This window comes from Anomaloglossus baeobatrachus, chromosome 10 (genome assembly GCF_048569485.1).
Source record: "Anomaloglossus baeobatrachus isolate aAnoBae1 chromosome 10, aAnoBae1.hap1, whole genome shotgun sequence".
Taxonomy (NCBI): Eukaryota; Metazoa; Chordata; class Amphibia; order Anura; family Aromobatidae; genus Anomaloglossus; species Anomaloglossus baeobatrachus.
The window spans coordinates 13,194,575-13,209,136 of record NC_134362.1 but is presented as its reverse complement, the minus strand read 5'-3'; the positions used below and the strand labels follow the sequence as shown (position 1 = coordinate 13,209,136).

General features: G+C 45.2%; 1 protein-coding gene across 1 annotated transcript in view; it reads right to left on the bottom strand.

Annotated features, from left to right (window-relative positions):
- CHRM4 (cholinergic receptor muscarinic 4) overlaps positions 1-3,091 on the bottom strand; it is an 85,889-nt gene extending 82,798 nt beyond the window's left edge. The window contains exon 1 of the mRNA XM_075325584.1: positions 2,908-3,091. Within this exon, the coding sequence (XP_075181699.1) occupies positions 2,908-2,950 (43 nt within the window). The 5' untranslated portion in view covers positions 2,951-3,091. The remainder of the gene's footprint in view (positions 1-2,907) is intronic.
- Between the last annotated feature and the right edge of the window lie 11,471 nt (positions 3,092-14,562).

Sequence of the window (14,562 nt, the reverse complement as noted above, 5' to 3'; positions counted from 1 at the left end):
GATATCTTCTCAGTCCGGACTATACATAGTGGTGTGATATCTTCTCAGTCCGGACTATACATAGTGGTGTGATATCTCCTCAGACCAGACTATACATAGTGGTGTGATATCTCCTCAGACTTGACTTTTGCATATTACGTTATTTTGATTCTTCACCACGGAGGACACAATGTTTCAGATTCTTCTCTGCCTGTATGATATCATCGAGTTCTTCCTCCCCTGCGAGGTCTATATTATACAGGCGGCTGATATCATTGCCGACATATCGCACACACTGTCGGGAGCGCAGCTCTGCTACATCTGTAAGGCACACGATCCGCTCATTACTTGCATACTGACCTCCTTAGACATCAGCCTTCCTATAATAGAAATATCACATGTCTCACATCCATGCAGCTTCCATCACCTTGATGTCCACTATACGACCCCTATTGCTTCTTTTATAGCCCGAGCCCCCCCTTCACCATAGATCAGGTGGTAGAAAACTCTCCCTTATTGTCTGAGCTCCTCCGCTGCTCCCCTACAAAACACAACCTGCGATCGTGCGGATGTAGCAGAGCTGATTTGCTCATTTGGCTTTATGCCAAACTGCAGATCATTGTGATATCAACGAATTGACGAACTCAGCTCTGTACACCTCTACCTGCCCCCCCACCCCCAATATTGAGTCTTTCCCTTACCAGTGACAATGAATCAGTTTGCTACCTTAGCCCTTTATCTGCGCTCCTTGGCATTTTAGCCGCCACCCTGGCAGCCCACTGCCCCATACATCGGGCACCCACCCTGGCACACACCACTGCTTGCTCCATATACCGGGCACCCACCCTGGCAGACCCCACTGCTTGCTCCATATACCGGGCACCCACCCTGGCACACCCCACTGCTTGCACTACCGTATATACCAGGCACCCACCCTGGCACACCCCACTGCTTGCACAACCGTATATACCAGGCACCCACCCTGGCACACCCCACTGCTTGCTCCATATACCAGGCACCCACCCTGGTACACCCCACTGCTTGCTCCATATACCGGGCACCCACCCCAGCACACCCCACTGCTTGCTCCATATACCGGGCACCCACCCTGGCACATCTCACTGCTTGCTCCATATACCGGGCACCCACCCTGACACACCCCACTGCTTGCTCCATATATCGGGCACCCACCCTGGCACACCCCACTGCTTACTCCATATACCCGGCACCCATCCTGGCACACCCCACTGCTTGCTCCATATACCGGGCACCCACCCCGGCAGAACCCACTGCTTGCTCTATATACCAGGCACCCACCCTGGCAGATCCCACTGCTTGCTCCATATACCAGGCACCCACCCTGGCAGACCCCACTGCTTGCTCCATATACCAGGTACACACCCTGGCACACCCACTGCTTGCTCCATATACCAGGCACCCACCATGGCACACCCCACTGCTTACTCCATATACCCGGCACCCACCCTGGCACACCCCACTGCTTGCTCCATATACCGGGCACCCACCCCGGCAGAACCCACTGCTTGCTCCATATACCGGGCACCCACCCTGGCACACCCCACTGTTTGCTCCATATACCGGGCACCCACCCTGGCACACCCCACTGCTTGCACTACCGTATATACCAGGCACCCACCCTGGCACACCCCACTGCTTGCTCCATATACCAGGCACCCACCCTGGCACACCCCACTGCTTGCTCCATATATCAGGCACCCACCCTGGCAGAACCCACTGCTTGCTCCATATACCAGGCACCCACCCTGGCAGATCCCACTGCTTGCTCCATATACCGGGCACCCACCCCACTGCTTGCTCCATATACCAGGTACCCACCCCACTGCTTGCTGTAGCGATATGTGCATTTTCTTGCCCCTTATACTGGGCTCACTGGGTGGCACACTCCTATCATCCGTTTGCCCTGTGCTATGTAGGAGATGTCGGGCTCTGATCCAGTGCTGTGCTGTGCAGATAACGCCTCAGTGCTCAGTGGGATCTCCTAATTATCCGCTCCGCTCGGGGGTCTGTCTAAATATAGCAGCAGCCCCCCTGTGCTTCGCTCCCCCTATCCGGAGCTGCAATCTGCATGCTACCCATGAGGCTTATGCACCAGTCTCGGGTTGGCAGCAGCTACAACTTTCTAATTACACCCCAAATGGCAAAAATGTTAACCAATAAATGCCCGACACCTTGTAAAATAACCCAAAATCCTCGGCTCCGCACAATGACTGCCAGCGGATACATTTGGGAATCACCTCGTCCCTGTACTCCAGATGTGTGGGGCTTTGGCCATTAGCGCCAGTCTGAGAGTGGCAGAGACTGCGACCCTAAATACGCCCCAAAATATGGGCACTATTAACCGTTTCATGCCCAGCACCTTGTAAAATGCCTTCATATCCCCCTGAATGCATTCAATAGCAGATGATACATTTGATACATTTGGGATTTGCCCTCCCCCACTACATCCCAATCACCTGGCCATCTACGGATTTTTTTTGGGGGGGGGGGCAGGTGTTTCGTTAATGTCGGTCTGGATCATCGCCTGGAGAAACGTCCCCCATAAAGTGTGGCATGACGGAGGCTGACAGATGATTGCTGTACATCGGTGCTCGTCAGTCATCGCTCCAGCCATCATCTGACAATATCCAAAGTGGTCACAAACTTTTTTTAAAGTTTTTTTCTTTTTTTTATCCCATTAAATTGCGCTTGGTGGAGAAGTTCCTGTCAGTCCCGCACAGATGAGATATATACATATATTATATATATATATATATATATATATATATATATATATATATACTGCTCCGGAGAGATTGTACTTTACACTATGGCAATGATAGAAAAAACAAGTCTGAGCCACGGGGCCTCCGGGGCTCAGGCACAGGGGCCCCTGCAGTCACCGCTTACCTGCGTCCTCCCAGGTGACGGCCCCTCCGGTCTCGGAGCTCATGGCGCCGGTGTCCGCTCAGGAGGACCGTGCTGTGGCCCCCTGCTCACACCTCCGGGCTCCGGACATCCCACGTTATGTTCCCGCCCGCTCCCCCGAGCTCCGCGCACTCCGAGCTCCGCGCACCGACTGCTCCCCGCCCGCGGCCGGCCGGGACTAAACCGCCGTGACGTCACCGCCAGCCCGCCAATCACAGCGCGGTCCCCGGCTCAGCATCCACCTGGGTGACACCCCTTCACTGCCGGCTGTGCTGGAATGCGTGCCGCTCCGGAGGAGAGAGTGCTGACACCCGGCGCCCTGCACACAGGTAACCGTGCTAGCGTCCTGTAACAGCCTTATATCAGCCACAGGGGCCAGCACTCACCTACACAATGGTTTTTAGTTCTTAGTCAAAACTTCTTTCTTTGTTTTCCCTTTCTTTCTTTCTCTTTTTCTTTCTCTCTCTCTTTTTATTTCTCTCTTTCTTTCTTTTATTTATTTCTCTCTTTCTGTCTTTCTCTTTCTTTTTTCTTTCTTTTTTTCTCTCACTTTCTTTCTCTCTCACTCTCTCTCTTTTTCTTTCTTTCTCTTTCTTTCTTTGTCTTTCACTCTCTCTCTCTTTCTTTCTCTCTTTCTTTTTTCTTTTCTCTTTCTTTTATTTCTCTCTTTCTTTCTGTCTCTCTTTCTTTCTTCTTTTCTTTCGTTCTTTTTTTCTCTCTTTCTTTCTCTCTCTTTTTTTCTTTCTTTCTTTCTCCCTGTCTTTGTGTCTTTCACTCTCTCTTTTTCTTTCTCTTTCTTTCTTTCTCTCTTGCTTTCTTTCTTTTTCTTTTTTTCTCTCTTTTGTCTCTTTCACTCTCTTTTTCTTTCACCCTCTCTTTCTTTTTTTCTTTCTTTTTTCTTTTCTCTTTCTTTTATTTATTTCTCTCTTTCTTTGTCTCTTTCACTCTCTCTTTTTCTTTCTCCCTTTCTTTCTTTTTCTTTTTTTCTTTTCTCTTTCTTTCATTTACTTCTCTCTTTCTGTCTTTTTCTTTCTTTTTTTCTCTCTTTATTTTTCTTTATTTATTTCTCTCTTTCTTTGTCTCTTTCACTCTCTCTTTTTCTTTCTCCCTTTCTTCTTTTTCTTTTTTTCTTTTCTCTTTCTTTTATTTACTTCTCTCTTTCTTTCTGTCTTTCTCTTTCTTTCTTCTTTTCTTTCGTTTTTTTCTCTCTTTCTTTCTCTCTTTCTTTCTCCCTTTCTTTGTCTCTTTTACTCTTTCTTTTTTCTTTCTTTTTTTCTCTCACTTTCTTTCTCTCTCACTCTCTCTCTTTTTCTTTCTTTCTCTTTCTTTCTTTGTCTTTCACTCTCTCTCTCTTTCTTTCTCTCTTTCTTTTTTCTTTTCTCTTTCTTTTATTTCTCTCTTTCTTTTATTTCTCTCTTTCTTTCTTCTTTTCTTTCGTTCTTTTTTTCTCTCTTTCTTTCTCTCTCTTTTTTTCTTTCTTTCTTTCTCCCTGTCTTTGTGTCTTTCACTCTCTCTTTTTTTTCTCTTTCTTTCTCTCTTGCTTTCTGTCTTTTTCTTTTTTTCTCTCTTTTTTTGTCTCTTTCACTCTCTCTCTTTTTCTTTCACCCTTCCTTTCTTTTTTTCTTTCTTTTTTCTTTTCTCTTTCTTTTATTTATTTCTCTCTTTCTTTGTCTCTTTCACTCTCTCTTTTTCTTTCTCCCTTTCTTTCTTTTTCTTTTTTTCTTTTCTCTTTCTTTTATTTACTTCTCTCTTTCTTTCTGTCTTTTTCTTTCTTTTTTTCTCTCTTTATTTTTCTTTATTTATTTCTCTCTTTCTTTGTCTCTTTCACTCTCTCTTTTTCTTTCTCCCTTTCTTCTTTTTCTTTTTTTCTTTTCTTTTTTTTTATTTACTTCTCTCTTTCTTTCTGTCTTTCTCTTTCTTTCTTTTTTTGTCTCTTTGTTTTTCTTTATTTCTTTCTCTCTTTCTTTCTGTCTTTCTCTTTCTTTCTTCTTTTCTTTCGTTTTTTTCTCTCTTTCTTTCTCTCTTTCTTTCTCCCTTTCTTTGTCTCTTTTACTCTCTCTTTCTTTCTTTTTATTTCTTTCTTTGTCGCTTTCTTTTTCTTTCTCCCTTTCTTTCTTTTTCTTTTCTTTCTTTTATTTATTTCTCTCTTTCTGTCTTTCTGTTTCTTTCTTTTTTTCTCTTTTTTCTCTTTCTTTCTCTCTTTCTTTCTCTCTTTCTTTCTCTTTCTTTCTCTCTCGCTTTCTTTTTCTTTCTTTCTCCCTTTCTTTGTCTCTTTCACTCTCTCTCTTTTTCTTTCTCTCTCTCTTTCTTTCTCCCTTTCTTTCTTTTTCTTTTCTCTTTTTTTCTTTCTCTCTTTCTTTCTGTCTTTCTCTTTCTTTCTTTTTTTGTCTCTTTCTTTTTCTTTATTTCTTTCTCTCTTTCTTTCCGTTTCTTTCTTTCTTTTTTTTTCATTCTCTAAATATTACAATGTTTTATTATTTCGGACGATCACACACGAAGTTTGATTATGTAAATTTTTATTTGTTTTTATTTATTTTTATATTTTTCATAGTTTTGTTTTCCTCTGGAGTGTGGTGATATTACCCATCTCCTATAGGGCCCAGCCACATATAGGGTGTACAAACATGGCCGACCCCGGGGTGGGGGCTTTCTGCCTCATGATATCACTGGAGTGACAAGTGACAGCGTCTTACACTCTGTACAGAGAAGACGGTCACATTCCTCACCTGTCCTCAGCTCCTCCGGGGCCACATTGCCCCTGTTTCGGCCATACACCGTGTTCCCAGTGGTCACACCCAACAATTGTCCCTTTTATAATACTGCCATACAGGTATTAAAGTCTATATTATACTGCCATACAGTGCATAAATAATATCATACAGTCTATATTATATTGTGACACTGCGTACGTATCATACCATTAATAGTGCCTATATAAGACTGCTATACAGTGCTATACAGGGCCTATATAATAACATTATAGAGTGCACAAATCATTTCACCACACAGTTTGTATAATACCGCTATACAGTGCTATAATATTAACAGATTGTTCCTACACTGCTCACAAAACGTTCAGGATATTTGACTTTCAGGTGAAATTTATGTAAACCGTAAAAAACTGGCTCTACTGAGATATTTATCAGGACAGTCGGCATTTAAGTAGAAGCAACAATGGAGATTTCCTCATCTTAAACAATTTGTTGAAACAAAAGCCGACACCTCTGGTGGGTACCCCCCAAAAATGTCAGTGTCTCAATAACTTATGTGGCCTTGGGCATCAATTCCAGCCGACAACGATGTCTCCTGCTGGTCACCAGTGGAGTTATTGTCTGCGGAGGCCGGCGTCCCACTCTTCTGGAAGGACAGCCCTCAGGTCATTGAGGATCTGGGGTACAGAGTACGAGCTTCTACACTGAGACTCAGCTGATCCATAGGTTTTCTATGGGATTCAGGTCTGGAAAAAGTGTGGCCGCGCCATTTGAGGTCCTCCAGTCTCCAGCAGCCGTTCCCCAGTGATGCGACCTCGATGAGCTGCAGCATTGTCATCCATGAAGATATAATAAGACCTGTGTTGTTCATGCAGAGGCACAATGACAGGATTAATGATGTTATTCCAGCAGTCAGGGCTGTCACTGTACAATTCTCACAGTGTAGGGCCGTTCTGTACTGACTAGACACACCGGCCCACACTGTCACTCCACCCCCAAAGCCTTGTCTGATGACAGCAGTGGCTGATGCACAGCGCTCTACGTGACATCTCCAACATTGTTGGCGGCCATCATATATGCTCAGTGTGAATCAACTTTCATCAGTGACCGGCACTGAGGCCACTGGTCCCTCGTCCAGTGTAGATGACACCTGTGTCCGGTGGTGTGGTCAGGTACATAGATGACGCCTGTGTCTGGTGGTGTGGTCAGGTACATAGATGACGCCTGTGTCCGGTGGTGTGGTCAGGTACATAGATGACGCCTGTGTCCGGTGGTGTGGTCAGGTACATAGATGACGTCTGTGTCCGGTGGTGTGGTCAGGTACATAGATGACGCCTGTGTCTGGTGGTGTGGTCAGGTACATAGATGACGCCTGTGTCTGGTGGTGTGGTCAGGTACATAGATGACGCCTGTGTCCGGTGGTGTGGTCAGGTACATAGATCACGCCTGTGTCCGGTGGTGTGGTCAGGTACATAGATGACGCCTACGTCCGGTGGTGTGGTCAGGTACATAGATGACGCCTGTGTCCGGTTGTGTGGTCAGGTACATAGATGACGCCTGTGTCCGGTGGTGTGGTCAGGTACATAGATGACGCCTGTGTTCGGTGGTGTGGTCAGGTACATAGATGACGCCTATGTCCGGTGGTGTGGTCAGGTTCATAGATGACGCCTGTGTCCGGTTGTGTGGTCAGGTACATAGATGACGCCTGTGTCCGGTGGTGTGGTCAGGTACATAGATGACGCCTGTGTCTGGTGGTGTGGTCAGGTACATAGATGATGCCTATGTCCGGTGGTGTGGTCAGGTACATAGATGACGCCTGTGTCCGGTGGTGTGGTCAGGTACATAGATGATGCCTATGTCCGGTGGTGTGGTCAGGTACATAGATGATGCCTGTGTCCGGTGGTGTGGTCAGGTACATAGATGACGCCTGTGCCTGGTGGTCTGGTCAGGTACCTTGTAGGTTGTTTAGAATGCAGACCCAGCTGATGTTAATGGTTTTGAATAGTTTGACATGACACTTGAGAGACTCTCACCGCCCTTAACTGTGCCTGGGGTTGTGTGGCATCCATTATCAGATCCCGAGGGGCAATGTTCACATTGACACTATCATTAGAGTGGGATGTGGCCAAAGGACGTCCACTTCTCTGCCTTTCTGTCCTCTTCCAGTCTCTCTGTATTTCTGTACAACCTGCTGGTGACACTGTGATACTCTAAGCTCAGTAGCCAATTCTCTGCCTTTTTGTGACTCTTCCAGTCTCTCTGTATCCATGTTGCAACCTGCTGGTGACACTTTGTGACATTCTAAGCACAGTGGCCACTTCTATCTGAGAACATTCTGCGCTTGAAGCCTCAATGGCACGGTCCTGCTGATCAATTGTCCGGTGTCGTCTGGTCTCATGATGTCAGAATGTGAACAGCATGATGTGGAAGTCTGTGTAAATACCAATTCTAAGTGAGCCCCAACATTTATTGGGCGATTCATGGATCAAACACCTGTAGTGAATTTTGCCATTAAGCTCCTTGTTAGAGAACAGAAAGATGTACAAAATGTCCTGAAGCATTGAACATTGGGATGTGTGTATAGAGAAGGTCACATTAAGGTCATCTGAAAAGGTCATAGGGCATTGTAGGATCATCCAGAAATTTCACCCAAAAGCCACACATCCCTAACATTTTGTGAGTAGTGTATATAATACTGCTATACAATGTCTATATGATTAAATAGCCCCTTTATAATTCAGCTATACAGTGTCTGTATATTATCACTATACAATAACTATATAATATTGCCATACAGTGTCTATATAATATCACTTTACAGTAACTATATAATACTGCCATGCAGTGTCCATATAATATCACCATACAGTAACTATATATTATTGCCATACAGTGTCCATATAATATCACCATACAGTAAGTATATATTACTGCCATACAGTGTCTGTATATTATCACTATACAATAACTATATAATACTGCCATACAGTGTCTATATAATATCACTTTACAGTAACTATATAATACTGCCATGCAGTGTCCATATAATATCACCATACAGTAACTATATATTATTGCCATACAGTGTCCATATAATATCACCATACAGTAAGTATATATTACTGCCATACAGTGTCTGTATATTATCACTATACAATAACTATATAATACTGCCATACAGTGTCTATATAATATCACTTTACAGTAACTATATAATACTGCCATGCAGTGTCCATATAATATCACCATACAGTAACTATATATTATTGCCATACAGTGTCTATATAATATCACTTTACAGTAACTATATAATACTGCCATGCAGTGTCCATATAATATCACCATACAGTAACTATATATTATTGCCATACAGTGTCCATATAATATCACCATACAGTAAGTATATATTACTGCCATACAGTGTCTGTATAATATCACCATAAAGTACCTATATAATACTGCCATACAGTGTCTATATAATATCACCATACAGTAACTATATAATACTGCCATACAGTGTCTATATAATATCACCATACAGTAACTATATAATACTGCCATACAGTAACTATATAATACTGCCATACAGTGTCTGTGTAATATCAGCATACAGTAACTATATAATACTGCCATACAGTGTCTGTATAATATCACCATATAGTAACTATATAATACTGCCATACAGTGTCTATATATCACCATACAGTAACTATATAATACTGCCATACAGTGTCTGTATAATATTACCATACAGTAACTATATAATACTGCCATACAGTGTCTGTATAATATCACCATACAGTAACTATATAATACTGCTATATAGTAACTATATAATACTGCCATACAGTGTCCGTATAATATCACCATACAGTAACTATATATTGCCATACAGTGTCTGTATAATATTACCATACAGTAACTATATAACACTGCCATACAGTGTCTGTATAATATCAGCATACAGTAACTATATAATACTGCCATACAGTGTCTATATAATATCACCATACAGTAACTATATAATACTGACATAGTGTCCATATAATATCACCATACAGTAACTATATAATACTGCCATACAGTCTCTGTATAATATCACCATACAGTAACCATATAATACTGCCATACAGTGTCTGTATAATATCACCATACAGTAACTATATAATACTGCCATACAGTGTCTGTGTAATATCAGCATACAGTAACTATATAATACTGCCATACAGTGTCTGTATAATATCATCATACCGTATACTATATAATACTGCCATACAGTGTCTGTATAATATCACTATACAGTCCCTCGGAGTTGATCTTTCTAAACTAATCACTTTTCTGGATCCACTTCAGGGATCTCGGATGAATAAACCCTGCACAAAGAGTTAAGCACATTTGCAGCGCTCGGCCTCGGAGGATTACCCAGACGCGTGTGAGAAATACAACGTTCCTCCAGAAAAAAAAGATAAAAAAGATAAAATTATTGTTTTTTATTTATTTCTTTTTCTACAGAAGTAATCCCAGAAGCCGCGGCCGTCGTCGTCAGTGCGGCCGCCCCGATCTCTGCCGCTCGCACCGCAGCACCTGCTGCCAGTATACAGAGCAGCTTATTTACACTGATCGGGGGGGGGGCACCTTTAAATATGGCAGCACCTTTAACAATGCAGGAGACAGATAGATGGAGGCTGCGAATCCTCCGGCAGGAATAGGCGCAGGATGAATGATCACATTAGATGAATCATCCCTGTTTTCTTGTATGTTTCTCGCAGGGGATTTACAGCACAAGTAGACTTGTTATTACAATGTATCAATCTTCTCCGAAATGTCAAATTCTCCGGACCAGTATCCTTCTCCGGACCGTATCCTTCTCCGGACTGTATCCTTATCCGGACCAGTATCCTTCTCCGGACCAGTATCCTTCTCCGGACCAGTATCCTTTTCCGGACCGTATCCTTCTCCGGACCGTATCCTTCTCCGGACCAGTATCCTTCTCCGGACCAGTATCCTTCTCCGGACCAGTATCCTTCTCTGGACCAGTATGCTTCTCTGGACCAGTATCCTTCTCCGGACCGTATCCTTCTCCGGACCAGTATCCTTCTCCGGACCAGTATCCTTTTCCGGACCGTATCCTTCTCCGGACCGTATCCTTCTCCGGACCAGTATCCTTCTCCGGACCAGTATCCTTCTCCGGACCAGTATCCTTCTCTGGACCAGTATGCTTCTCTGGACCAGTATCCTTCTCCGGACCGTATCCTTCTCCGGACTGTATCCTTCTCCGGACCAGTATCCTTCTCCGGACCAGTATCCTTCTCTGGACCAGTATGCTTCTCTGGACCAGTATCCTTCTCCGGACCAGTATCCTTTTCTGGACCGTATCCTTCTCCGGACCGTATCCTTCTCCGGACCAGTATCCTTCTCCGGACCAGTATGCTTCTCCGGACCAGTATCCTTCTCCAGACCAGTATCCTTCTCTGGACCAGTATCCTTCTCCGGACCAGTATCCTTCTCCGGACCAGTATCCTTCTCCGGACCAGTATCCTTCTCCGGATCAGTATCCTTCTCCGGACCAGTATCCTTCTCTGGACCGTATCCTTCTCCGGACCAGTATCCTTCTCCGGACCAGTATCCTTCTCCGGACCAGTATCCTTCTCCGGACCAGTATCCTTCTTCGGACCAGTATCCTTCTCCGGACCAGTATCCTTCTCCGAACCAGTATCCTTCTCCGGACCAGTATTCTTCTCCAGACCAGTATCCTTCTCCAGACCAGTATCCTTCTCTGGACCAGTATCCTTCTCCGGACCAGTATCCTTCTCCGGACCAGTATCCTTCCCCGGACCAGTATCCTTCTCTGGACCGTATCCTTCTCTGGACCAGTATCCTTCTCTGGACCAGTATCCTTCTCCGGACCAGTATCCTTCTCTGGACCAGTATCCTTCTCCGGACCAGTATCCTTCTCCGGACCAGTATCCTTCCCTGGACCAGTATCCTTCTCTGGACCGTATCCTTCTCCGGACCAGTATCCTTCTCCGGACCAGTATCCTTCTCCGGACCATTATCCTTCTCCGGACCAGTATCCTTCTCCGGACCAGTATCCTTCTCCGGACCAGTATCCTTCTTCGGACCAGTATCCTTCTCCGGACCAGTATCCTTCTCCGAACCAGTATCCTTCTCTGGACCAGTATCCTTCTCCAGACTAGTATCCTTCTCTAGACCAGTATCCTTCTCCGGACCAGTATCCTTCTCCGGACCAGTATCCTTCCCCGGACCAGTATCCTTCTCTGGACCGTATCCTTCTCCGGACCAGTATCCTTCTCTGGACCAGTATCCTTCTCCGGACCAGTATCCTTCTCTGGACCAGTATCCTTCTCCGGACCAGTATCCTTCTCCGGACCAGTATCCTTCTCCGGACCAGTATCCTTCCCTGGACCAGTATCCTTCTCTGGACCAGTATCCTTCTCTGGACCGTATCCTTCTCCGGACCAGTATCCTTCTCCGGACCAGTATCCTTCTCCGGACCAGTATCCTTCTCCGGACCAGTATCCTTCTTCGGACCAGTATCCTTCTCCGGACCAGTATCCTTCTCCGGACCAGTATCCTTCTCCAGACTAGTATCCTTCTCTAGACCAGTATCCTTCTCCGGACCAGTATCCTTCTCCGGACCAGTATCCTTCTCCGGACCAGTATCCTTCCCCGGACCAGTATCCTTCTCTGGACCGTATCCTTCTCCGGACCAGTATCCTTCTCCGGACCAGTATCCTTCTCCGGACCAGTATCCTTCTTCGGACCAGTATCCTTCTCCGGACCAGTATCCTTCTTCGGACCAGTATCCTTCTCTGGACCAGTATTCTTCTCCAGACCAGTATCCTTCTCCAGACCAGTATCCTTCTCCGGACCAGTATCCTTCTCCGGACCAGTATCCTTCTCCGGACCAGTATCCTTCTCCGGACCAGTATCTTTCTCCGGACCAGTATCCTCCGAAAGCGTCTCCTGTCCACCCTGTTAGGACATACGGATATAATACAGACTTGTCAGCTCTCCCGAAACGGTCAGGAGGCTTCACAGAGTCATAAACATCCGAGGACTCCACTGAAACCATCCAAAACCTCAGGAGATCCGTCAGTCTTGTGTCCTGGCATCTCAAGGATTCTAGGTGGAGAATGGGCACGGAGGGGATGGTACCAATTTATGCACCCAAAGTCCAGATCTGGAGGAAACTCAAACCACTCAGTATTATTTGCAAGTATATGGCGACATTATTTTGGGTATTGTAGCACTTTCTGTAAACTTGGAGAACCTTTATAGAAGCATACTAAAAATGCATGGAAAAGGCGCTATTATCTGGGAACTACAGTTGTGCTCAAAAGTTTACACACCCCGGCAGATTTGTTGCTTTCTTGGCCTTTTTTCAGAGAATATGAATGATAACACAATCTTTTTCCCACTCATGGTTAGTGGTTGGGTGAAGCCACTTATTGTCATCTACTGGGTTTTCTCTTTTTAAATCATAGTGATAACCAAAAACATCCAAATGACCCTGATGAAAAGTTCACACACCCTGGTGATTTTGTCCTGATAACATGCACAGAAGTTGACACACATGGTTTGAATGGCTAATAATTGTAATGGCATTCTCGCCCGTGACCTGTTTGCTTGTAATCAGTGTGTGCATAAAAGCGGAGTGAGTTTCTGGGGTCCAGACAGACTCTTGCATCTTTCATCCAGCCACTGACGTTTCTGGATTGTGAGTCATGGGGAAAGCAAAAGAATTGCCAACGAATCTAGGGGAAAAAATAGTTGAACTGTATAAAACAGGAAAGGGATATAAAGAGATATCCGAAAAATTGATAATGACATTCAGCAGCGTTCAAACTGTGATTTACAAATGGAAAATCAGGGGCTCTGTAAAAACCAAATCACAATCAGGTAGACCAACAAAAATATCAGCCACAACTGCCAGGAAGATTGTTCAGGATAGAAAGAAAAACCCACAAATAACATCAGCTGAAATACAAGAGTCACTGAAAACTAGCGGTGCGGCTGTTTCAAGACACACAATAAGGAGGCACTTGAAGAAAAAGGGGCTGCATGGTCAAGTCGCCAGAAGAAAGCCATTACTGCGCAAATGCCAAAAAGTATCTTGCTTACAATACACCAAACAGCCCAGAGACAAGCCTCCAAACAGCACAGAGACAAGCCCCCAAACAGCACAGAGACAAGCCCCCAAACAGCCCAGAGACAAACCTCCAAACAGCACAGAGACAAGCCTCCAAACAGCCCAGAGACAAGCCTCCAAACAGCCCAGAGACAAGCCTCCAAACAGCCCAGAGACAAGCCTCCAAACAGCCCAGAGACAAACCTCCAAACAGCCCAGAGACAAACCTCCAAACAGCCCAGAGACAAACCTCCAAACAGCACAGAGACAAGCCTCCAAACAGCACAGAGACAAGCCTCCAAACAGCCCAGAGACAAACCTCCAAACAGCACAGAGACAAGCCTCCAAACAGCACAGAGACAAGCCTCCAAACAGCCCAGAGACAAACCTCCAAACAGCCCAGAGACAAACCTCCAAACAGCACAGAGACAAACCTCCAAACAGCACAGAGACAAGCCTCCAAACAACACAGAGACAAACCTCCAAACAACACAGAGACAAGCCTCCAAACAGCCCAGAGACAAGCCTCCAAACAGCACAGAGACAAGCCTCCAAACAGCCCAGAGACAAGCCTCCAAACAGCACAGAGACGAGCCTCCAAACAGCCCAGAGACAAGCCTCCAAACAGCACAGAGACAAGCCTCCAAACAGCACAGAGACAAGCCTCCAAACAACACAGAGACAAACCTCCAAACAACACAGAGACATGCCTCCAAACAGCCCAGAGACAAGCCTCCAAACAGCACAGAGACAAGCCTCCAAACAGCCCAGAGA